Source organism: Dreissena polymorpha, chromosome 3, assembly GCF_020536995.1.
Source record: "Dreissena polymorpha isolate Duluth1 chromosome 3, UMN_Dpol_1.0, whole genome shotgun sequence".
Lineage (NCBI taxonomy): Eukaryota > Metazoa > Mollusca > Bivalvia > Myida > Dreissenidae > Dreissena > Dreissena polymorpha.
In genome coordinates, this window is record NC_068357.1 from 105,078,573 (window position 1) to 105,105,401 (window position 26,829).

Below are 26,829 nucleotides of genomic sequence, written 5' to 3' on the forward strand. Positions count from 1 at the left end.
GAGATGAACAAGCGCTAAATTCGTTTAACGATCAGAATACGAAGTCTACCACCTTATTTTGCAAGCAGGTCACCAACTGTCCATATAGATCACCAAATTACAAACCAGAGAATCGGCCACTAAGTACACCTAACGAGACAACCACTTTGCTTAGGAACGAACCAACAAGGACGTCTATTATGGTTCAAGGTACCATACCAAGAATAAAGTTAACTTTTGAAGCGCCAGTTTTTGCGTTGCGAGCATTGCAACTGAAGTGCTTTTATTTAAGGTTCAGATGGTTACCAACTTTTTAACAAAAAAAGAACTACTGAAATACAAGGAAACTCAATGTATTTATAGCAACTAACGTAACCTGCAATCAACTGAAAAAACGGTATGAAACCTACTTACCAGTCAACATAAATTACTTAACAGGCTATCACAACGACAAGGGGCTAACCAAACAACCATCTAACTAAACACATTATTAACAGACAAACCAGCAAAAATGAACATATAATTTCAAGAGCGGTGATAATAATTTGTATCTTAATATTTTATTCATATAATTGTATGCTCTAGATGGTTACATTTATTTTTTATTTAGCTTAGATGCATAGTTATTCGAGCTCTCTTGGGGATTTAACAATTTGAAAGTGATATTACGATTTGCATTCAAATGATTGTGTAACTTGTAAACGAAGGTCGATCTAATCTTCTTATTTACATCGGGGCATTGTGCCCAGCATTTGATTAGTTATTTTCGTTTCTACTTCGTTGACGACTGGTATTTGCAATGTTTGTTCAGTTGCCTTTGACTGATACAACCCGTAAGCGTGAATACAAATTGATGTACCGGGCCTTTAACAGTTTAACTGCTAACTTATCGCTAATGCATGAACCAAAGTTATTGCAACACATGAACGTAAAGACCTAGGGGCGGAGTAGCCCTCTCCTCACAATTACAAGTTTAACAAGCATCACAGATGCCGAATATATTTTTATTCTCTTTGTTCTTTATAACTTCTTTATGCGTTAACATTTCACAGAATCGTTTCCCTTATTCATTTACTGCCGACGATAAACGCATTCTTTTGAAATATCGCTTGATCTAAGCAAAGGCGTCACTTTTGTCTTAGCTTGCCAATGAAGTGGTTGGAACGATCCTCTACAGGGCGAGTAGTTAATTACAGAAGCGGGTCAAGGTGTTTGACCCGATAAATAAAGAAATAGACAGGTGATCTGCAATGCGTACACGCTCATTGATTATCGTTTTATGCATCGGGGAGACTCCAAGACAGTCAAAGCTTAACTCCGAGCTACTATAATACACAATAAGCTAAAAACATTGAAATATAGAACATGCTATCAAACTATTTTCACGCTTATGTTAAGTGGAGAATTTCAGCTTTGTTTAAGAGCATATGAAATAAATAAATAAATATGTTAAATGCTTCGCTTACAATGTTTTTATCAATCCAATGTCCATCAATACCACACACCAATGTCTCAAATCAGAAGGAAAAACAAAACAAAATATGTTCAGCATAAAAGTTGTATGCGTGTCTCTATTAACAATAAAACTATGATAAACCATTGTTAATTTCTGTCTAAATTGACTAATGATAGTCCTTCAAGCCGTGCTATTGTCATTTGTTCAGAATGAAATATGTATGGATTCAAGAAAGTTTTATGTCAATTGTAAAATGAATAAAGCAATTCAACGTAAGCTGGATTAGGTTCTCTTTTATAAAACTAAGTTAAGTTGAATGCTGAAGTTTACTTGCGCATTGGTTATACCAGATCGTTTCATACATTCCTACGGGGTTAACTAATGTCAGGAAGGTTACTTTTGGTCGGTATTTATTATGTCGACCACACAATTGTACAATTAAAGTGTGGTTCATATCAGAAGGCATTTAATATAACTGAGGACAAATGGAACTGATGGATGTTATGTTGGCCTTTACTCTAAGTGCTTAAATCAAACAAAAGGAAATCTTCAGCTCTAACTAGATATTGAGATTGAATTACCTTGATTTTCGCAATTTCATCTCTATCACGAAAAACGTTATAAGATTAAGACAATGGAATTTATTTGACCGAACGAATTGCTGGAGCCCGAATTTACTCTTACCTGACCAATTACTTAACTGTTCATTACGATCACAACAAGCGGCAAAAACCTGCCTTTGTTGAGTCATTCAAACGTGTACACTAAGCTATGTGTATCAATGTAATTAACTTTGCCCAAACTCGTATGAAGCACATTATTCACTGCAGGTACCTAACTAATAGCGATCACCGTTACCCATGTTCTTAATGCAATTATAGCCTATTGTCAAAACACGAATATCTTCATACTAAATATAGATGAAATGCGGATTTATATAATGATTTTAAAAATGGCTTATTGTCGATGACTGAACAATTAGACAATGTAACATTAAGTATTGACTAAACTTGTATAAATGACGTTGTAAATCATGCCTCTTGAAAGAGGTCGCTGAACCACTATTTACACAGTCTTTTACAAATCTTAATACGTTAATTTGCTCCGTCCTCCGTTGCTAAGCATGCAGAATGGTTTGATAGCGATTGTTTACAAGCAAGACTGAAATATGAAGAATCTTTGCGAATATTTAATCAGCGCTTGACGCCTGTTTCTCGAGAAAGTTTGTTAAAGACGTTGTAAGACATTAATATCACAAAAATATTTTTGAGTTTAAAAAGTTATCGTAAAAAGTAAGTTGCATTTAAGTTCGATTAATTTTTTATAGAATTACTGCGTAATTTTAGCTTTTGTTCAGATCTGAAGTGGAATGTTTAAAGAATTCAGAATTATTAGGAGCCAAGCTATCTGTAGACATATGATAACAACATATTTTGGCCTACGGTCTATTTTTAAACAGGAAGATAAAAACATGTATGTTTAATACATATGAATAATAACGTTTTAAAGCTTATAACGGTTTAAATGTTCAATTTTGCAAAGATTCATTTCAGTGTTGAAAAGTTGATAGTAAAAGATGTTGAATTTTCCACACACATTTACTTCTACAGACTTTTAAATACTTTGATAATTAAGGATCATTTATCCTGTCTACACAATAAAGCTACTGCATTCATTAAATTGATGGTTGTTGTCCAAATGAATCTTATGATCTTCTTTGGACTATTGCGTTGCAAGTGGAAACATTATTCCCATAAATTTGACTGAATTAAACATTCCGGTAAAAACAACAAATTAAACATTTTTCTAACACTTATTATCACATAAACTCAATCGAAAAGTGAACCACCCGAAACAAATCCACATTCTTTTATAATTTAAGGAATTCGAACCAATGGTGTCTTCATCCATATCACGAAAAGGCAATAAGCCGATTTCCCTGTTAACAACTTACTTACCAGTAGGCCAACTTAGGCGAACTTACATGCATACCAAATAACGGATAATCTGAGCAAACAACATAAATATTTAGCAACTTACTCATTAATCAGGCAACGTAACAAACAACAAGCAACCTACAGACAAGCAACGTTTGAACCAGGCAAACAAAAATCAATAATTTTTTACCAGTCAAGACACTGACTAACATTGAAAGCAACGGGCTTACCGGGAAACAATTTTTTTTAGCATAAGGCCAACTGAGCAAAATGAGACGCAAAAGTACATTGAAATAGAATATTACATGTTTGAAAAGAAAGGTAAGCTTAACAGATGTGAACTTAACAAATGTCAACTTATAATGATAATGACAAAAAGATAAGCCGTTTGGCAGTGAAGCAAAATAGATACACAAACACTTCGCTGTTTACCAATAATAAATAATATTGAGCAGTTAAAAAGGCGTATCGGTTTTAAGTACACCTTTGACACGGGCAGTGCTTTCAAGAGTCTAGTGATATGGACTCGGGCTAATCAGTCGGGATTTGAACACCTGAACGTTGCTTCTTGTCAGGTGGGTATTGCAAAACGAAGCAATTTATAAGTCGTCGCTCTTGAATACATACACTTACAAGTAATCATCATTGATCAAAACTCTTAAATGTATTCGGTATATCAGCAGTTTAAAAATTTATTGTTTAATAACCAGTGTTAGGGTTACTCTATACTTGGTCAGGGTTACTCTCCATATTCATAATTAATGTTTGATCAACGTTTCATTTTTACCCGTGAACAAAAGAATTGAAAGATGCTTTCCCTCTCCATTAATAAGAACACACTTGACATTAAAGTACATGTATATTTTTAACACATTTAAGATTATTTACATGGTTATATATTTCATATATAAATATTACATATTTATAACCTGAACATCTAGTAAACGCTGTTGCGTAGACAAGTGTTTTTCTTTGAATTTAAAAACAAACACGTAATTGTTTCAAGTATGAGTGATTTAAAATGTAGTAACTATAAAAAGCGACCATACAATTAACATTTATATGACTATATACCTTATTGAAAGTGTATCGTGTACGTGAAGGTCGATTAAATCCCCTCATTTACGACATCACATTTCAAGCGTTTCATTTTTATCAGTTATGCTCGTTTTACGATATTGATATATATTTTCAGACAATTATTTATATCTTAACTCACTATTCATAAAGTAAAATTAACATTTTAAAGGTTAAATAAGTGCTTTACCACATTGAGTTATTCAAGTTATAACGAGATACTGTCTTTGAAGAATGTAATACTACATCATTTAGTTTCAGTTTATTGACAGAATCAGCAAAAACATCAATCAATGTGAATGCACGTCTGGTAGCCTGCATAGGTACATCGCATACTAGACGGGGAACAGTTTGAATAGGTACATCGCATACTAGACGGGGAACAGTTTGAATAGGTACATCGAACACTAGACGGGGAACATGTTGAATAGGTAAATCGCACACTAGACGAAGAACATTTTAAATTGGTACATCGCACACTAGACGGGGAACATTTTGAATAGATAAATCGCACACTAGACGGGGAAATTTTTTTGAATAGGTAAATCGCACACTAGTCGGGGAAAATTTTTAATAGGTACATCGCACAATAGACGTATACTATTCCAAAACAGGAACTACTAACGGCACTTTGTTATCAACCATTCGCACACAAACACAACTCTTGGTTCGTCCGTTTAACTGTCTGTTTTTGTTATTTTGCCATTAGATATACTTAACAAAACACCCCGCCCTCATAAAAGAGAAACAAATGAACTGTAAAAAATTCACAAACACGTTTCTCTGCATAAGTTTTGCAAATTATTGAGTTGTTGTGTCAAGCAGTGCCATATTTTGTAAAAAAGTCATATAATCATATAGTTGATGATATTTACCAATCTTATAAGACGCTTTGCATTTCGATGTTGGTTAATACTCCCTTTGAAATGTTTTAGCCATAATAAAGTTTTATAAGCGTTGTCTTCATTCATCTGCATATTAAATTGTTATATTTCATTTGCTTGTTCAACTCTAAATCAAAATCGTGTATTTCTCTATATGCTTATAGAATATTGTTGCGTATAAGCGTGTTGCATTATGCATTGCAATGTGAAGCATAAATGAAATATTTTATTAATGTGATTAAAATCGCCTCATCCACGACGCTGCGTGCATCTGCGGCATTACATTCTAAGGCTGACAGTTACGATTTTCAAACTTCGAGGCTTAATTTGAAGAAATAACACGCACAATACCAGCATTCACCTTAATGTATAACACCAAATTGATAAGCATTGTACATATCTCATTTGTTTTGAAGTATACAATGTTGAGGTTGGAATGTATACACGAATAATTTCAGTATTAAAAACACTAATCTGTTTCGCTTTCAAAATCAAATGCATCCGACAATTTCATATTTTAACAGAGCACATTACAACAATAAGACAAAGGTTCCATAGATGCTTCTGAAAAATATTGTTTTATTTCGTCTTTTATGTGTTTGATCAGGTGGACTGTATTAAATAACTCATTCACTTAATTGATGCAAACATATCAAGGTAAATTTCATTTGCTGCAGAGATCTCGAGTTATTTGATCCGTTAAATAAACTGATATCCAGCTGAAAAGTACACAGGCTTATTAACTCCTCAGTTAATGCCACTGCACGCTATATGTCCGAACAAATGAAACGGATCGTTGTTGAACTAAATTTAACAATTGTTTGAAACAAAATTAAAATACACTGACCATTTAGTTCAACATATATCAGTATTTTATTAATACTCTAAAATAATAATAAAACAATATTGATTGAAATTTTATTGGGGAAAAACATGTGTATTGGTGCAAATTTAATTAAATTTAAATACCTCCACATTAAATTGGTATCTCATCACAGATTTGGTTATCAAGTCCCTGTAATAAATATCACTATCTGAATTCTAAAACCAGAAGTAAAACAATCAGCAAAATAAAATCTGAAAATGTGTAGCGATATCAATAACATAATCATTTTAATTTAATCCATTAGTCATATTTAGAAAAACCACGACATATTAATTGATTAAAATGGATTCCAAAGTCTGTGCTTATGTATTAATAAAACAAAAAAATGTTGTAAAATTGATTGAGCTTAAATAAATGGAGGTTTTATGCATGGTGTATGTGCCACTTAACTGCATATTGGTTATACCTGTGGTGCCAGTGTCATTTTGTTTCGTTTGATATTTGTAATTGTTTCTTAAAAATCAAATATATGTTCAAAACATTCGATAGTTTCTCTGTAAATAAATCGTACGTGGATAATTAATGTGTAGTAAGATACTACATCCTTTATCCTGTCGACACAAATATTTGGAGCTTGTTTGCAAATAACAAAACGCAAAAAATCAATCCAATAAAAAGGCAATAACATGGTTCGCGTCGGTAACCATTCGGGGAAATAATAAACCAATGACTGACTCTGTTGACTGGCTGTAAGTGTATAAATTAGACAAAAGATGCCAGAATTGCCTACCGAAATCTATCGCTGAAACAAACTTAAGTGATTGAATTTCCATCATGAAAAACTTCTAGAATGTCGGGAAATTGAATGACTTTCCAGACTGAACGAATTCGGCCCGTCTAACGAAGAAAATTCACTTGTAACTGATCAAATACCAAACCGCTCACGGTAAAGCGCCTAATATACTTCAGTATATTAATAATGAAACTCCAGAAATATGATTCGGGGAGAAATTCTTGTCACCATCATCTATTTTTGTATTATTGAACTTTTAAGTGACCTTTTTGCCTATATAATACTAGACTATCCATTTTACACAACACTTTACAAAAGTGATTTTTTAGCGGGAGTCACCGCCTTGGAACGGGTAATGTTAAAAAAGTTTAAAGGCCTACCAAACCTTCCACTTAACCCTGCAATAATTATTGAAAAGGAAATGTATGCAGTCAAACACTAAGCAAATTTAACCACAGACACATATACTACAAACGGGATTTATTCTATGGTCAAGGTAAAAACATGCCGGGGGCTTACAGTATCCCAACATATAAAACACAACACAAACAACATGAGCTTTAGTTCTATGTAATTGTAGTTTTATTACTGGTAGGTTTAATATTAACAAATACAACACAATTGCAGTTTTATGAGGCACTTTGAATTTGGTCTGCCATAAAAAAGGAGCATTCATGGTATAAAAAAAGACAATCAATATACATCAGATACAATTTTGTACTTTTGACGAAACAATGTGTGAGTTTCTATGAAGATGCATAACTATTATAATATATGTATAAATGATAAAATTGTATAAAAGTAAAATGAACATGTCATAATTTTCTCTATGATCGTTTAGTTCAAACATGTGAATAATTAAAATACAAATAAATGTTAACTAATGCTTCATTCATTTCCATTAAATAACTAAACATCTTTTTGATAATTAGAAAAAAAAAACAGATAAAAAGTTGCAGATAAGTGTCATGATAAAGCACATTTCTTTGAAATAATGCAGTGATGCCTGTTGGGCATTATATACTGAATATCGATATTATATTACCCATTAAATAGATGACGTAAATGTTTGTAAGAATCCAGACCTGTATTAAGATGGCAAGAGCCAGTACAATATGATACACGAAGACTTCTAATCAACACATAACTTATTTGTTTGTTAAAAAAATAGAATATTGAAAAGACACAGGTTAAAAATAAAGGTAACGGAAAATGAAAAATAAATTAATAAATATGTATTATTCCACATTTTAATAAGTCCGTTTTGCCTACTCATTAGGACGTTATGTAAAACGTCCTACTTTTATTATTTGCAAATAGATCTACCCACAGCAAATGATTACGCAACCATATTACATGGGTACATATTTATAGCACAAACGGTAACGTCTGACAAACCAATTGATATGCACTCGACATCTATGTTTATCACATCGAAGCATCTTAAATAATGTGGTTCGTAAATTTCAAATTGCGTATGAAAACATGTAGATCTATTTTTAACAGGTTCCCGCCACGTCACCGATGACGTCATTATATCTTACTCTTTCTAACCTGACTGCTACTCCATTGTGTTTGTCTCCCAAACAGCATGTCGTTGTTGAATCGGAACATGTTGTAGCTCTGGTTCCTTCTCTTCATTCGGCGGCTTCTGAGTCGCAGATTATTCTGCTCGCCTAATTTTTTCTTCTTATTTTCCCGTTGTCTCTCCTCGCGTCGATGTTTCAGTTCTCTTCGTTTTTCTTCTCCAAGCCGTTTGTGTTCTTGTTTATATAGTAGCATTTCGCTATAATTCTGATAAATCTTGTTTATTATCGCCTCTACAGGCTTGTCCTTCTCCGTGTCTTTTCCACCCCTGACGTCTGTGACTTCATCAGTCATGCAGGCGCCGTCATGCTTATGTTTGATACGCCGTTTGCTGTTGCAATAAGCAACTTTCAAGTAGCACCTTGACGGATACGTTACACCGTCAGTTCCACATATCGCCACTAGTCCCTCTTTATTTCGGTTGTTCCGCCTCGTCTGCCGCCGTTGACATATGAACTCGCTTGAGCATGTACATATAGGCAGCCCTTGCTGGTTGACGACGCACATCTTGAATCTGGGACACCGACGCCTGAGGCAGGCTTCACCTAAAACACATCATCATGATCATTATAATCAGTATGATCCTCCTCCTCCTCCCCCTCCTCCTCCTCCTCCTCCTCCTCCTCATCATCATCATCATCATCGTCATCGTCATCGTCCTCCTCCTCCTCCTCCTCCACCTCCTCCGCCTCCTCCTCCTCCTCCTCATCATCATCGTCGTCGTCATCATCATCATCATCATCATCATCATCATCATCATCATCATCATCATCATCATCATCATCATCATCATCATCATCATCATCATCATCATCATCAACATCATCATCATCACCATTACCACCACCATCATCATCATCATCATCATCATCATCATCATCATCATCTTCTTCTTCTTCTTCTTCTTCTTCTTCTTCTTTTTTATCTTCTTCTTCTTCCTCTTCTTCTTCATCATCATCATCATTATCATCATCACCTTCAATATCATTATCAACATCATTATCATCATTATCAACATTACCATAACCAAAGCCACCGTAGTTTTCATCCTAATCATTTATAAGACTAACTGTATTTCTATGCACTTCAAACATCCATGTGCCTACAAATATCGATTTCCAGTAAAGCGTGGAACTCGTCACCTGTCAGTTTTCAGTTTGTTTCATAACGCTATCAGCGTTCTTGCGGTAGGCACGATTATGTATCTGATTGTCATCTCGTATTGTTATAACATAATGCAATAATTACCAGGTATGTGTTAGCATGTGCAGCTTCAGAGGTATGTCGGTTTAGAAACTTTTGGATATTCAGATAACATCAACATTTGCAGAAAAGTAAAATAAACATAATTTCAAGCTGTTTTGTGGATAATATTTATCGGCATTTACGTTTGAATGAACCAATATCATGAATGTATCATAATTAGTAATTAATATTAAGACAATATCACAATATGATTATAAAATATCGTTTTTTAAGTGCATGTGCACAAACAAATACATTTTATTTTGCCATTTATATACTATAATTAAAATTTAATATCATGTATCGACTTAAAACAAAGCCGTATATCGATTAAATCTTATTAAGAGATAAAACGATTGGTCTGATAAAAATGTGGTTACTGCTGGTCGATATTGAATCGATAGTTGAAAAAAAACAATCTAAAGACAGTAACCATCCGTCTGAAGGAGTTGTCATAATATTCCTTATACATATCTAATTAAGAGTTGCATAATCACATCTTCGGACAGCAAGTATCTATTGCGCCTTAGAAGTAATATTTAAATTAGCCAGTATATATCAAGTCTGACTGCATCTGAGTGTAGACAGTATCATATTAAATTATTGATGTGAAGAGTTCGGTTTGTGTGACTACAATTTGAGTTTCCTATTTCAGCTACACCAGGAATACTTAAAACATCGTTTAAAGGGCTGTAAGCTGTTTGCGTATAAATGGTAAAACTTGTGTTTCATACTTTAATTGCTACTCGATTCCATGGCCTATACATGTAATACAAATCATTAATTTCTCTAACGCAATGTTTCAGAATTTTAATACACAATGGTTTAAATCAAACCAAAAACCCTGGTCATCTAATTCATTATTCGCACCTGTGGGTAATGGGACAAATGTCAATTTATACTTGGTTACACCCTAATATTAGCTGTACCTACAGAGTAGTTATATTACAATTATAAGACAAGGTAAGTATTGATGCAAAGCATCAAAGGGCGTCGGGAATTTCAGTGTAAAAGGCACTCAATTAAGTTACATTGAACGATTTTTTTCTACTGTAAATATTAATATATTGGCCGATTATTTTAAACAAAATAGAAAAAGATACTGGTATAACCATTATCTATGATTTTGTGTTATAACCTCCAAATAACCATTATCTATGATGTTGTGTTATAGCCCCCAAATAACCATTATCTATGATTTTGTGTTGCAACCCCCAAATATTTCATAGTTCATTTTATTTACATTTGTTTCCTTTTTTAATGGCATCCGTGTGCAGTTTTCATTAATGGAACAGAACTGTGTAGGTTTTTAAAAATCTGCTTCATCTTGTAAGCGTAATTTAATATTTTCTCAACTTCAAGGGGAGATGATTCTGAACTTATTCTTACGTTGCTCATTTACGATAGGGGTTGAGAACTCATTGATATGAAAACACTGTAAAAGTTTTAATGTGTTTACGAACCCCTCCCCCCCCCACCCACCCTCTCACACATATATATCATGGGCATAATAAAAACAAAACAATGGTTACAATAAAACAGCATATTTATTTAAACTAAAATGTCTACATCAAAACAAAAAGTTAAAATATAACACAAATAAAATAATTTGATTCTACTGGGGCTCGAACCTTGTGAATCTCACATGTGACGCGAGCGTGTAACCACTACACTACAGAACCGCTTGAAATCTTCTAACTAAGATATTAATAAGCTATTAATAGTCGGTTTAAATGTAAACCCGGAAGTTTAAACGCTGGATAGTGAGCGGGCTTAAAAATCCATACCAAAGGGTCCATACCACTGGCAAGATATTATTTTTATTATTGCCCAGTCCCTGTGATCAGTTATTAAGTAAAATAATTAGCTTTGCATTATTGGCAATAAATGTTGTAGTAAATGTAATAGGCACAAATGCAGTACTTATTTACACTAATTTACACAATAAATCACCACTATCCAAGATATTCTGACAACAAAAATATATACATTGATCCGTAAAATAACTTCTCCTCCCATAAGCGAAAAAAAAACGTATTACATACTAGTCGCCGCACTTCAGTGCGACGCCAATTATATAATTATTGGCCTACACTGGCTACGCCATCGGGTCACGATTTATACAAACTTATACGGTGAATAAAATCTTCTATAAATCACAAAACATATCATTTTTATATTTGTAGGATGTATCATTTACAAAATTTCCCAAAATCATGCCCCTCTGGATAAACTTGCCAAGGCCTATTGATGACATAATGTATACATCCTTATATAAGAATGACTTTAACAAATGTTCCTCTCTCAGAGCACTTTGTCCATATCTTAATTATTTCGTGGGTTAAATCGCTTATTGGTTCTCAAAGTTAAATAAATTATACCCATGGGGTCAAAACTGGCTTCGCCAAGGAGGCACATGCCTCATATAGACTTTAGTTCCAGCATGTACCTTTTAAAATCCTCTCTGAACGCAAAAGTCCAAGAGTTGTTATATTGTGTATGTCACATCAGATAGAGGTCATATACGGATGTTTGTTTAAATCATGACCCGGGATAAAAACTTGTAATGCACCTTAGGTAACATGCTTGATATAAACGTACATAGTAATTACATAAAACACCTTTAAAAAAAACGCAATGGTAATGAGTTAAAAATTCCGTGTGTAACATTGGCCAGGGGTCTTCTACAAAATTTTAACAAATCATGCCGTTAATCCCCTTAATAACTGTAACCATTTATTTTTTCAACCGGGTTTTAGAATTTTCAAATGTATAAAGAATTATATAGTGAAATGTTAAATTTCCTCTTTAAAACAACAATGACATTTTTTTGAATCAACCCCAACCCCTTGGCCAAAATAAGATTTGCAAAGGGGGGTGTTGTAGATTTTTGTTATTGAATTATTATTTGGAATGTGAAATAAGGTTATGTTCCTATACCCAGATTGGTAACATAATGCTCCCATGTTCGAAACTGCCCACAGCCCATTACATAGGTGCGCGATCTATTGCCATCTTGGCCATCTTTGTTTAATTTAAGCTTCGGTCTCCCTTTACATCAGGACAGCTCAGAGGAATTCGATGTAAACTTTACAAAAAGTTCGTATGATTCTTGTATAAAATATTGTTTTTAGTTTTTTTAAACATTCCTTGTTTGTTAATTTCATTTCGAATTAAATTATCCTTGTTTCGTGAATACTAAACTAGATTGCACATGGTTTCTTTTTTCATAAATCCTTTTCATTTCAGGCTTATTCAAAAGACGATGAAAGGCGATGTTGGTTGCTATAAAACGCGCTTATTTGGGTTCGTGTGTAATTAAGTATATAAATTGGAAGATCCAGTGATTACGGATGGCAGACTAATTTAAGGGCAGACTGCAACATCAATAACACGTATCAAAAGGGCTATAATTTGCGGGACGTTAACGCAGACGACACAGCATGCTAAATGGCCATCCTATCAAATTGTACCATACCTTTGCTTTTGATTAAATACAATTAAAAAGAAATGCATTTCGTCACCTTAGCGCAAAACAGTGATAAGTGACATTTTTTTCAAAAATGACTTTTTTGCATAAAATGATCTAAAATGATGTCATACATGTCCTAAATAAATATCAGAATGGTATTCCAGTTTAATTGGTACTTTTTAAGAAAATGTCATACTGTAATATTTGCACACATAATTTTGTTCGGTGCAGTAAGTAAATAAGTGCACGTGTCTACTTACTGCACCAATGTTTTTTTCATTAAAACTGCTTTGCATTGTGCAAGAAAGTCACAAGTGCACTTGTTCACTTATTGCACCAAAATAAGATTGATTTCCAGAAAAGTTATTTGGTGTAATATAGTGATAAGTGTAATGTATCAAGGCCAAATGATGATATCAGACCTAGAAACTATGCATTTAATCCCAGTTAAAGGGACATTAACACATAGAGGAATGTTGGAAAATTAAAACAAAGCAATTGAACCATAAACTTTATTAAAATCAACTTGAACACCAAACTGTACATAAAATAACAACGGGGTCACCTAGAAATATCCAATTTTCATAATATTTGCATAATCATTGACACACTGATATTCTAACGTCAGGTACGTTATATTCATTTTAACACATCAATACATTTTAATCAACTCGCACAGATTCAATTATTATTTATCATTATATGTGGTAATTTGTGCTAAACAGATTCCTGACTGTTATTTCATTTTTTGTTAATCATTTGAATTTATGTCATCATTTTTTAAAAATTACTTAACAAGTTTTCACAAGGGGTGTTTGTTAAATCATGCTGTTCATTTAAATGATTATATAAATGACATTTGAACAACGTTGGTTTAAAAATCAAATTCAAATATACATTTTTAAGAAAACATCATTAATATTTTCTTACAAAGAAAAAAATAATATCTCAGCTCAAATCAAGTTATTAACAACCTTTGGATTTTTAACGTACCTGACCATCAAACGTACATACGTATAATTCAAAGAATCTTTATAAGCATGCCTAATTCGTTTCATTGATACACACGTTTCATACAAAAATGATAAAAATCTAATGGCTTAACTTGAAAAATCTTTAAATACACATGTACATGAAAAACATAGATTTAAAGAACTCTTTAAAGTCCAACAGATAAAGTGTCATATCGACGCGAATCAATATTTTGGGAAACTACGAGGATTGCTTATATAGCTATAAAATACATCCGCTCAAAACATGAGCTTGGATGGTCGTGTGGTTTAGGCTGGAGGCTTTTTACTCCAGGAATCCAGGGGTCAGTGGTTCGAGCCCTGTTGAGGTTTACTTTTTTTACTTTTTTAAAATTGTATTCTTGCTTTTTTACAGGCGATTTTTAGTTCAAATGTTTAAATTTATCAATATAAAGCATTTAAAGCATTTAATGACAAGCTTCAATACATGCCAAAATCTGTTGGATGGCACCTTTAACGTGCTTGACAAGTCTATTTCGTTCCTATAGACAACATGCAATAACAACCAAGTCAACTATGTTTACATTTTCAAATAACAAACATTATGATAAAAACGTTCACATTTAATAAACACAACCATTTATGAGTTCTACAGTAGTTTATATACGAACTTCTTAGAACTATTTTCGAGTCCACATACCTGACACTTTTTGTCAAAACAATCAATTTTCACAAAACAAACTACATAAACTGCCTTTTGCTTTTGCTATAAGCCATTGGCTATTGAAAGTGGTGTCAAAAAACATGTAATGGGCATCTTCAAGTTTAAACTGCCTTTTGCTTTTGCTGCAAGCAGTTGGCTCTTGGATTTCACGTACAAACCGGTCGAATTCAACATCTTGTACGTCATCTCTTAACGGCCACGTAAACAAATCTCCTTTCCCTTAAGTTTCCTCCATGAATAAAACTGTTGCCTCCTGTTTATCATCATTAACCTTGAGAAGTTTCCCTGGGTAGACCATATCATCCAACTTTACAAGATAGTATGCGTCTTCAGTGCTCCAGCTAGGATTTGAAAAGGGCAGGTGTGGCTTTTTGTCAAAAGGGCACTTTCAATGCGCAGTATTTTGTCAAAAGTGCACTTTCAAGTGCGCTTGCTTCTCTGGAATGCTTCCCGTTGCTGCTGCATGTTCATTTATATGTTTTTAATAAGTGTTAGAATATATTATTCCCATTATTATTAAACCATTCAATGTCTACAATGAGGAATAAATAAATAACAATGTAATAAGAGATTCATTACCGGTAATTATCATAATTTAATTTTAAAAAAAAAATAAAAAATAAAGGCAGGGGGAGGGGGGCACCTAGGAAGGGCAGGGCGGAGGTTCGGAATTCTTCAATTAAGACCTAGCTGGAGCACTGGTCTTTGACTGGTTTGATCAATGGGGATTCATTTTTATCTGAGACTTTGGGCAACACATTTTCATCTGCGATATGTGAAGAGCCATTTCTGTCTGCGCACATTTCAGGTATGTTTAGCTTCTGTACTTTTTTCTGTTTTCATCGACATTTCCTTCATGATCTATCAACTTCCGTTTAAGTGAACATTCGCGTAGGCTGGCTTCGTTACTTACATTGTGTTTTTCTGGTACAGTGTCTATTTTCCAGTGTCCACAGCCTTTTGAACAGGATTCACAGTAATATGAGACCTTGGCGGTATATAACTGATTGTGTGCAGCAAATAATGCATGCAACTTTATGGTTCCCGAAACAGAATTCGGGTTTTTCATCTCGAGTTCTTTTGCTGTGGTTTCATACTCAGTTTCATTATAAAACACAGTCATACTCGATGCTTTCATGTCAGGGACTAGTTTTTTTTCAAGATCGTGACCACCACTGTGGAATTATAATGGTTTGTGACATTAGAAACAAAAATCAAATTCTTGTGTTTCAGCTCTTCTTCTTCTTTATAGTAAGCAACTACCGGGTGCAGTGTAACTCCGCTGTTCCAATAAGCGTTTTGAAATTCATCGCCGTTGCTGCATGTGAAATTTTCTGCAAAATCCATATGGATCAATATTTCATTTTTTGGCAAGTTGGCTTTTAGATTTCTTATGGCCGTATATTGCGTCTTCACCCTAGAAACATGCTGTAAGAAATATCGGAACTGCTGTTGTGTATGTTTGATTATACTCTTCTTTTGTGTTCTTGGATTTAACTTATTTAATTTTCTTCTTCCCCTCTTCTCCTACGCGTTTCAACTCCTCAAACTCGACTTCTGTGTCATCCTGTATTTTATTGGTTAGCATATCTGTCATGTCCTGTTCTGATACTTTCTTGCTAACCATTTCTTGGTTTGGTGAAATATCAATTCCTACAGAGCGAATGCTTTTAAATTTCATAGCAAAATTTTTATGTTTGCTGCATGAACACGTATTTCAGGTTATCAGCTTTGTCAAAAGTATATAGTCAGGATGCAGGCAACAAAAAAAACGATTTTGATATTTTGGTATTTGGGTTTTCAGCACAGAACTCGTGTCGCTCCATGAAGTTGATCGCCTCCCTTTTGATTCTTTCTCTTTCCAGGAAATGTCTTCTCTTTGGAATAGCCATCGATGCCTTTGCAGTGGCCCGTCTTAGTACTTTTCTCGAAATCCCTGTTTATTTACTTAGCGTGGAAATACATTTGTACTTCTTAAGGATACTGCCGCTCACAATATTTGCAATTGCCTTGCCTGAAAGGACTTATAGACCTGGTTACAAGCAGACCATTCCTCAGCCTAAATATAACAGTCTAGTGATGCATTCTACAAAGATTTGCCCTGTGAGTGATAATCAAATTGTTACTGTTGTTTTTACTCTCAGCTACAATAATGATCAAATTTATGCTGGATACTTTTTCCTGTAGTGTTTTGTAAGAAATCATGGTATTTTGCAACAAAATTTAAGAAGAAAACTTGAACTTTTATCTACTTAAAGTTAAAAAGTGCAACAAAATTCTCCAGTTTTATTAAAAGTGTATGTGGGTTTATCGGTTGCCTTTTTATATATCAAAACTTATATACTGGGAGTATGACAGCAAAATTCAAGATGATAGTACTGTCAACTTCAGCCAAGGTGAAGCCATGAAATTGTAATGTTTCATCAATATAGAAGAAAAAGCCATGTAGTAAAAGATGTCTTGTTTGTCTTATTGGTTAAACTTTTTGTCATTCAAATTTGACAAATTGTATTTAACTCACATTAAATAATATTAGCCGAAGTATACTGTATCAATGTATGGTGATGTTGTCATACTCCTCAATTTGTGCCTGTTCCAATGAAATTATTTTCTGAAGTTTACAAATTAAATTTCGATGCTTGTTGTTACAAATATAATTATGTTAAATGAAATACCAGTGTAATATTATTGTTTAAAGTTGATTTATAAATTATCAAACAATACATGTATTTTTTCATAAATATGCAAGATGTTTCTTTTAAAATGAAAAAATATTCATTTCATCTTAAGAAGATTCATAATGCTATGCATGGCAGAACCCCAGTACTCATAATTTTGCTTCTTACATCAAAATTGGTGTAAACATTATTTTGTTTTCAATATCCTTAAACATTTTATTCTTAATTTTACTAGAAATTCAGTAAATTGTTTGATTTTAAACCATAATAACTTACCTTATTCAGTTATTGCACAAAGAATGTCCAGTGCAATATAGTAATAAGTGCACTTGTTACAGTATTGCACTAAAAATATTTCAGTGTCAAATGAAGTTATCTGCAAATTCATCAAATATAATATTACTTGGAAGCAATATACTGAAATACATTTTATCTAATATATTTTTAGTTAAAAAACTGTATAAAAATGTTAACAGTGTTAAAATCAAAGCTCAATCTTTTATAACAATCAGTTTTTTTACTCTCCTGTAAAATTTTGAAATATGGACTTATCACTGTTTTACACTAAGGTGACGATTTGTTATAAATGCAGGAAATAAGGTTATCGTAAATTTTCGAATGTTCAACCCAAACTTTTCCACAATACTCGCATACGACCTAATGTTTCATTACGTTTATATAAGTTGTAATGACATTTACATTAAATATTTATTATATAAGCATGTGTGCATGTTTAAACACTCAGAAACACGTGCCCCGGCAGAGTGTTCGGTGTACGCCTCAGAAACTATCAAGACCAGTTAAAAGAGGATTGCTTATACGTACTGCCTCGTATTTAATTGATATGTTTTAGTTAATTGATAACGTATATTCATTTACTTCAGAGGCTATTCGAGAACGTGCATGTCTAAATCCCTTTAATGGATATAATTATAAGTTGCCAATAACTTTATTGCAGCAATTATAGGCGTTTTATTAGATTGTATAATTAGTTTTATGAACTCACGTGGAGATCTAGAGGTGATTCAATTAAGAGGGATAATTTGAAGACATAAGATGAAAATACTCGTCAGATAAGAAATTGAACTGGAAAAATACAACAATAATTGCATATTCACACAATAAACAAATGTAAAAAATAACAAGATTTGTAGATATTTTTTCAATACACACACAAATACAACAACAATTCATCTTAGTGTGCAATCTTTATAAACAAGACAACATTCTGTGAACATAAAGCTTCTGTGTTTTTGTTGCTACTGTATGATTGTTGCTAATGTATTGTTGTTGCTACTGTGTTGTTGTTGTTGCTTCTGTGTAGTTGTTGTTGTTGCTTATGTGTTGTTGTTGCTGCTACGTTGTTGTTCCGACTGTTTTTGTTGCTACTGTTCATTTTAAAATGTACAACGTGTGATTAAATACATGTTGAAGATTGTACGGAAATTCTCGTTTTTTATAAATAAAAGTTCACACACATATACATGCACTTGCTCGCACGCACGTGCATGCGCGAAAGTATTATATTCAAACTGTATGAATTATATTTAATATAAGACACGTTCAGACCAATATTTTTCTTAATTATTAGTATTAACCCATTTATGCCTAGTGGACTCTCCCATCCTTATAAATTGGATCAATTTATTACCAAAATTAGGGATGTCTAGTATATTTATTTATATATTTAGAAGATTTTTTACAGAAATTCAATTAAGCAAACAGCGCAGACTCTGATGAGACGCCGCATCATGCGGCGTCTTATTTGGCTCTACGCTGTTTGCCAAGGCCTTTTTCTAGACACTAGGCATAAATGGGTTAACAAGGACCTTTATATTGCAATACAGTTTCGAAATGTGCGTTAAGCCAACTTTTATACGCGGGAAAGTTTATACCCATATGTTGCGGTCTCTTTGTTTTTGTTTGCATACGTTATTTGTGTTCATTTACATACACTATACGAACACTCTGGCTACAGGTGTCTTGAAAATTTGATATTTAACTGAAATAATAATAACTAATATTTATAAATCTCTCCCTTGCGACTTTTAGAAGTTAAAAGTTAAACATATATATATTATTAAGGGAAACAAGCGAACCAGATGATATTATACTGGTGCTTTTACATCAAACTGCTCATGATTATCCAAATCAAAATAATGATATACGTGTTTTTGAATAAATTGTTTGTTGACTCTGTTATTAATGGGTAAATTACCTATTTCATGACAAACAATCCGTAAAGCAATAATTGCTATGTTAATTAAGTTTGCGGTTTATATAAAAACGTTTCGATTAAAAACATTTTATAATTGAATATTCAATATCGTCCCTATACTCAAGCGAACACACACTAAATAGAGGCATGCTTTACCTGAAGAGGTGAACGTCGGTTCCGGCGGGCTAGCTGTTGGCCTTTCCGCCGGTGGCGGCTTGTGCGGCTCCACGTGCGGCTGGAATAGGTCCGAAGAGCAGCGCGGACAGCAGCCACACTGGTCCTTCACGACGACGCCGGCGCAGAACGTAAGAAGGGGACACGACTTGACGTCACACGCGCGGCACTTCGGCGGCACCAGGTAGTCGGCATCAAACGGGTAGTCAGCGGCCGACACACCCGACCTGCCGAGGTACAGAGTCAGTAGGAATAATCCGATATGTTCCATTGTTCACATTTGATTAAGACTCTTGCGTTACCGCATTGTCATGTGTCTATAAGTATTTGCTAGTTTTACGTTTTTAACAACCAAATATTCACAGATGCAACTTATCTGCACAAGCTAGAGATTATGAAAGTAATAGTGTTACTTCAACTGAACTTTAATAGAACACACGCGTTGCGTTTAATGTGTGTTACATAATGCGCTCCTTTATACTTCTAATCCTTTAATTGATAGCTACAGTAATCAATTTCGACATATGTTAATATAAATGATTTCAATCGGTACTTAACGATAAATATTTTACCCACAGTGTCAACAAACATTGAGAGCGATTCAAATCGCTTTAATCCCTGTCCATAGATTAGGACCGCCCTTCGAAAAACTTCTTTCATCACTGTGCGTGTCTCCGCATAAACAGTTTCACTTGAGAAAACCGCTTCTATCGTTCAGACACTTGATTCCTTTTAACCAACAAATTTTGAATCTTGTATTATACGCAATACATTTAAAAATCAAACTTGAGGTAAAGTGGCACAGGATAAAATTAATACTGTAGCGGTTTGACACAATATTCGTTCAGTTCTCAAACACCTTGTTCACACTCGTTCAGTTCTCAAACACCTTGCTCACGTTCGTTCAGTACTCAATCCCTTGCTCACATTTTGCCACAATATTCGTTCAGTACTCAAACGCCTCGCTCGTACTCCATCAAGTACAGACATGCACATAAAGCTCACTGTTTATGTAATAATAATAATACGAGATAAAGAATTAAACTATCAAATTCCTAACCAGCTGATAAATCATTGTGGTAACACCAGCAAAATAGATTCTTTAAACTTTTGAATGTTCCCCGCAAATTCACCATAAGGCTGCTTTCCACTTCAGTTAAAGGCCGCTTTGATATGTTCGGTTTATCACTTCTTCTGGATTATGCAGACAACGAAATTGTATCAAGTTGTACAACTACATGTACTTTGAACTTTGAGTGGACATTGCATTGCAAGATGTTATAACTATAAAATCGAACGTATCAAACGTTTCGTATATGTTAACATTCCGTTTTACTTAAATTTTACCACGAAAGCGTAGAGCGTTAAATATATTGAACTATTTTGATCCCGATAAATATATATGTTTGAATTCCCACACAGATTTATTCTACTGGATTTAAACACTTCTATAGCTTGAAGATCCTATTCTACTCTGCACGGTAGAGCAGATGTATTGGAAAGGATTTAAAATACGTAAAATTTCCTGCCGACATTTTGCCAATAGTGAGCTTTTGGTTCGTTATGTACAATTTATAAACATGTATGTAATGATGCCCATACATCCCTCCTTTGCCTATATAGCAAATAAACAAAAACTCGTTTTTTGGTACTAGCCGCTAGGACTCGCATACCGGTTTTCCGTTTATTATTAAGCTCAACATAATAACCACCTTCATAAAACCGTCAAACATGCATCACTTAATAGCGCTTATGATAATACAATATTTCTTCAGTCATATTACAATGACATTCTTTATCAATTAAGTTCAATACATATATCGACAATATGAATGACAAAAACTGACCACTGTTCAACCACGCACGAATATTCTCGTGCTTCTACAGGGCCCCTAGCGGCAAAGACACACTGAGGGGAAAGTAATTATCGTCTTATTCAATACATTTCAAACGTCGAAAATTGTATCAGTCGTTATTTTTATTATAAATTTCTGACAGTGAAACGTGTTATTTTTGGGATACATCAAAGAGTTTAAATATTTAGCTGCTCAATTACTTTTCTACAATCAAACGCTCTGCTTAAAGCATTTCACGATAATGCAAAAACAAATGTTAAATAATTACGCTTCATTTGCATATTCCTGTAAATAACCAAATTTAAACACATATTGCCTTATTCCCTTTTATGTACTGACTAACCAATCGATCAGATGTTTTACCAAGTCACACACTGAACCGGGCAAATAATAATGGCTTAACGGGCGCACCTTTCCTACGACACCCTCTACACATACGGAACTCCGGTGCGGGCGTAGGAGCACGACGGTGGTGATGTTTAGATCCTTTCATGCGATATCAACGGACTAACAGATTGCAAAAAGGCATGTTCTAACTTTGTAAATATTTTGAGCAATTACGATTTATGTTTTCTGAATGAATCACGAATGAATAGTAATAGTGAGATTAATATAAGTGGATATTTACCTTTACACTTTGCTTAAAAAAATGTCAACATAAAAAAAGCTCGTAGAAACAGTGGTGGCATACTTTTGTATATCAAATCTGAATAAGCTGATAGTATTGAAATTGAAAACAATCCATACGAAACAATTATTTGGCTATAATTTGACCAACCGATATTTTTAATACCTCCAATTATTTTTATACACGTGCAACTTATTTATGGAGACAGGAGTCTCGAGTTTACAATACATTAAACGTTGAGCTGTTTGAGAATTAAAATATCAATATCACTTAGTTATATGAAATGGGTAAAGTATATCGTTACAGGCGACCTCAATAGCAGACTGGGCAAACATACGAGTTTAGTGTTTAAGACGTAATTAATACTTTATACGACGACCTTGAGTACTGTCCAGATAACACCTTAGTTAGGACAACAGTAGATAGTTTAGTAAATAGTCATGATGTAAAACTACTTGATTTATATAAGTCTACAGGTTTACATATTGTTAATGGCAGAGTTGGCAATAATTTTAAGAAAACTTTTTATTCTTATAGCGATATGTATGCCATATATTATTTGTTAACAAAAGAAAGCCGCTTTTTAAGTACTAGTATATCGTCTTTTACCGTGCATGAATTTCATGAATTGCGTGATCGGACGATCCGATGTGACGACGTACGAATGTCGGACGAAGCGATGTGACGCCGTACGAATGTCGAACAAAGCGATGTGAAGACGTACGAATATCGGACAGATTGACAAAACGACGTAAGAATGTCGGACGAAGTTATTTGACTACGTGCGAATGTCGGACGAGGCGATGTGCGACGTAGGAATGTCGGTCGAAGTGATATTACGACGAACGACTGTCAGACGAGTTAATTTGACGACGTAAGATGTGATGCGACGACGTACAAAAGTCGGACGAGTACAAAAGTCGGACGAAGTGATATGACAGCGTTCGAACGTCGGACGAAATGATATGACGACTTGCGAATGTCGGACAAAGCGCACCAGGTCAAAGCTTTCCACTAAGGAATACGAAGCGTACCACACTATAGTGTTATTATGGTTTACAAAAGATATGATAATAGCAGTTGTTTGCGCATTTACTACAAACATAAACAATTAAATTACAATTGTTTGAAAACTCTAATAAATAATATCAGTAAATTCATAAATTATATTAATATTTGTCTTTTAATGTTAATGAATTTAACAGTTAACCACATTAAATGATTGATCAAAGCTTTAAAAACATATAATTTATAGTGTTTTTGTGTGAATAATTATTAATGGCATTTATCTGATTTAATTAAAAACAAAAATGATAGATCAAAGCAAGGAATGCGTCCCTTTGGCAAACTAAGCGACACTACAGTATATTATGTGTGACAAATCTGCACTTAGAACTCGACTAGCAAAGCATATCGTAAATATATATAAATATATGTAGCCTAAACGAACATTACAACCATAGCCCACACATGAGCTTGCATTAAATGTTCTTTAAACATTTATGTGAAGAGTTATTTACTTTAACTCGTGCGGGGGATCAGGAACATCATGGATTGATAAATAACGCGTTATGGTTCTTATTAGTTTTATTGTTGTTCGGAAAAGACAAAATGAAACGTACTTTTGCAATCCGTGTCTTAATAAAACAGACGTAATGATTGTATTACTTACATTTCGAGATTACGACATTAGATAAGTATTATAAAGAAAACGGGTACATTTGCATTTCAGCGGCTTAGCAGTCGATACAACAAGTAATATTTAGTATTTAGTCCGCGGCTTCGTTTTTTACACAGTACACATGGGCGTCGGAAGCAAATTGACATTGGGGCGGCGGAGGGGTGGGTATGGGATGGGGGAATTTTTTTCAAATTTTAGCGTCAAATGGCGGATTCTGGTGCGTTTTTATGCCTGATACCTGACCTTATACACGTCTATTTCAGGCATATTCTGAATGACAAAAGTTGTGACAGACAGACGATGGAGAAGTGATCTCTATATGTCGCAGTTTGTACTTTGTAGCAGGCGACACAACAATAGGGATCATGTAGGTTGAATGAATGTTCTTGGGGATGTTTTTCCCCACAATTCCGTTTTGGAAATTTGAAATTCGTTGGTTGGTGTTGAGTAGACATATTAAATGACGCAAACAAAGTGGTAAAAGACATTAAATAAGATTTTTAGAATTATCGATTTACTTTAAGTTATAACAATTAATTCAGGTATCTTGAGGTATCTTTAATTTTGTGATAATTAAGGACTATTGGATATCGGCACATTAATGTTGTTTCATGTCATACTTTCCTTGATATTAACAAAAAGAAGCAAAGGCTAAGATCGTACCGACATTTAAAGATTCCCAGGTTTTATTGCTCAAGAATAAAGGGATTATCGTTATAAAAGAGACCGATCAATTAACAACATAATTGGCACGTACACTTCCGCGGGCGGGTGATGACAATCAACAATACACGTGTCATAACCGCGAAAGCGTGATTACCTTGCTTTCTGGTAAAGATATTTTCAAATAAACGGGTATTGAAATTAAAAAAGATTAAAAGGTCTTTGCCGAAATTTCATTTTTTGCAGAAAATATTGGGGCGGCGGCTGCCGCCCCTGCCGCCCCAGCTCCGACGCCTCTGGGACACCGTGTGTATTGCATGAAACCATAGCGACGGCTGTGTTGGTCCCACTGCTCCTCTCTGAAGCGAAATACGTGACATTGATAGCCCGCTAGGTTACCAAAATTATCGGCAGCTTCAACTAAAGGAAAAACAACGTCTCGTCACATCAGCTTTTGAGGGAGATTTGGCCATCTTACGGTCGTTAGATCCGTAACTGTTTCAGATAACATACCCGACAACGACGAAGAGCCGGAGAAAACGAAACTTCTCCAGGTAAAAATAGTTAGGGATTTTTTTCTATTTGATTAGTAAGAACATTGTGTTACATTGTGGAATATGAATATACAAATTTATGCAATAAGTTGTAAGAGCAAATTCAACATGATCAAACAATTATGTTTTCTCATGATTTCGAGTCGTTTTTTAAATCGTCACTGCCTTGTCCGAAATAGTCGACTGTTTCAGCTCTTGCGATTGTGCTTGTTTCAAGCCTGTAAGCCTGTAACAACTAAATTAAATGTACAGGTAATATACACGTACATGTAAATGTAAAATCAAGGATATATATGATCTTTACACATTAATGCTTGTTGACTTGCGCGATTTATTCATTCATTCATCTGTGAAACATGCATAAAAAAAGGCAGGATTGTTGTATGAATAAATGATCATTTGGTATGTAATGCAATCGTATTAATGATGTAGTTTAGAGTAGTATTTGTTGTTCAAAATTGTGTTTGTTGCATTGAAAATTGCAATCTGTTATATAATGCTACACTGCGCTTTATTATATTGCTGATATGAGACCGTACACTGATGATTCTATACAAGAATATTCGCCTTCTATCGCTGATTCAAAGATGGCAAAGCTGTCAGTCTCCAGCAGAAATACCGAGGCATTCACATGTTGTTTTACTCAGACGGTTCCTGTCAGACTGACCTTATATAACCAAACTTGTCGAAACGGCCTTAAACCCAAAGCAAAAACTTACGGGCCCCTCGCTTTTCCGATTTCCGACCAATTTAAAACAAGGATTTTGTCATTTTTGCCCACAGCTTAACGTTTTTGGTCGAAAATGAATAAATATGACCGCTTCGGTCGATCTTCACCGCAGCTGACAATTATGGACAATACTGACCACAACTGACCATTTCGGACAATACTAACTAAAAACTGACCATTCTGGTCGGTTAATCTAGATCTTACCTGAAAGTTTTAGTCATTTTTACTTCAACTTTTCATTTTAACATGACTTACCAAGGTGTGCGACATTTATCGTTAATGTTGCGACATATATCGGCAATTGAAATTTTTGCGACATTTATCGTTAAAGTTGCGACATATATCGTCAGTTGGATTTGCGACATTTATCGTTCCTTGCGAAATTTATCGTCAACGTTGCGACAAATCTCGTAGCCTGCGACATATAACGGCGATGCGACATTTAACGGCGCTACAATGTTTAATAAAGGGCCTTGAATCTCGTTAGCATAACCATACCTGAATCAACTTTATAAACAATTACACATACAAAATAGCAGTAGTTTTTGTTACGGAAATATTCATTAAGAAACTTACCCTTTCAACCCGAATTAAATACGAGATTTACCGACATTGAATCATTGGCGTTTTAAAAAACGTTTTGATTTTACAAAATGAGAAAGTTGCTTTTTTTGCATGAATGAATTCCAGCTGACA

The 26,829-nt window shown here is 34.2% G+C and overlaps 1 protein-coding gene across 1 annotated transcript; it reads right to left on the minus strand.

The window, feature by feature from the left end:
• Window positions 1-6,355: 6,355 nt before the first annotated feature.
• LOC127870827 (SPARC-like) lies at window positions 6,356-20,851 on the minus strand. The gene is made up of 2 exons (XM_052413360.1): window positions 20,004-20,851; window positions 6,356-9,084 (listed from the first exon to the last, which is right to left on the minus strand). Exons 1-2 carry the CDS (start codon window positions 20,290-20,292, stop codon window positions 8,486-8,488), a joined length of 888 nt encoding a protein of 295 aa, XP_052269320.1. The 5' UTR covers window positions 20,293-20,851; the 3' UTR covers window positions 6,356-8,485.
• Between the last annotated feature and the right edge of the window lie 5,978 nt (window positions 20,852-26,829).

Coding starts and splice junctions, on each gene's coding strand:
- LOC127870827 (XM_052413360.1), bottom strand. CDS start 20,292: ATGGAACATATCGGATTATTCCTACTGACTCTGTACCTCGGCAGGTCG. Junction 9,085..20,003: donor ACCGACGTTCACCTCTTCAG/GTAAAGCATGCC, acceptor GATGTGTTTTAG/GTGAAGCCTGCCTCAGGCGT.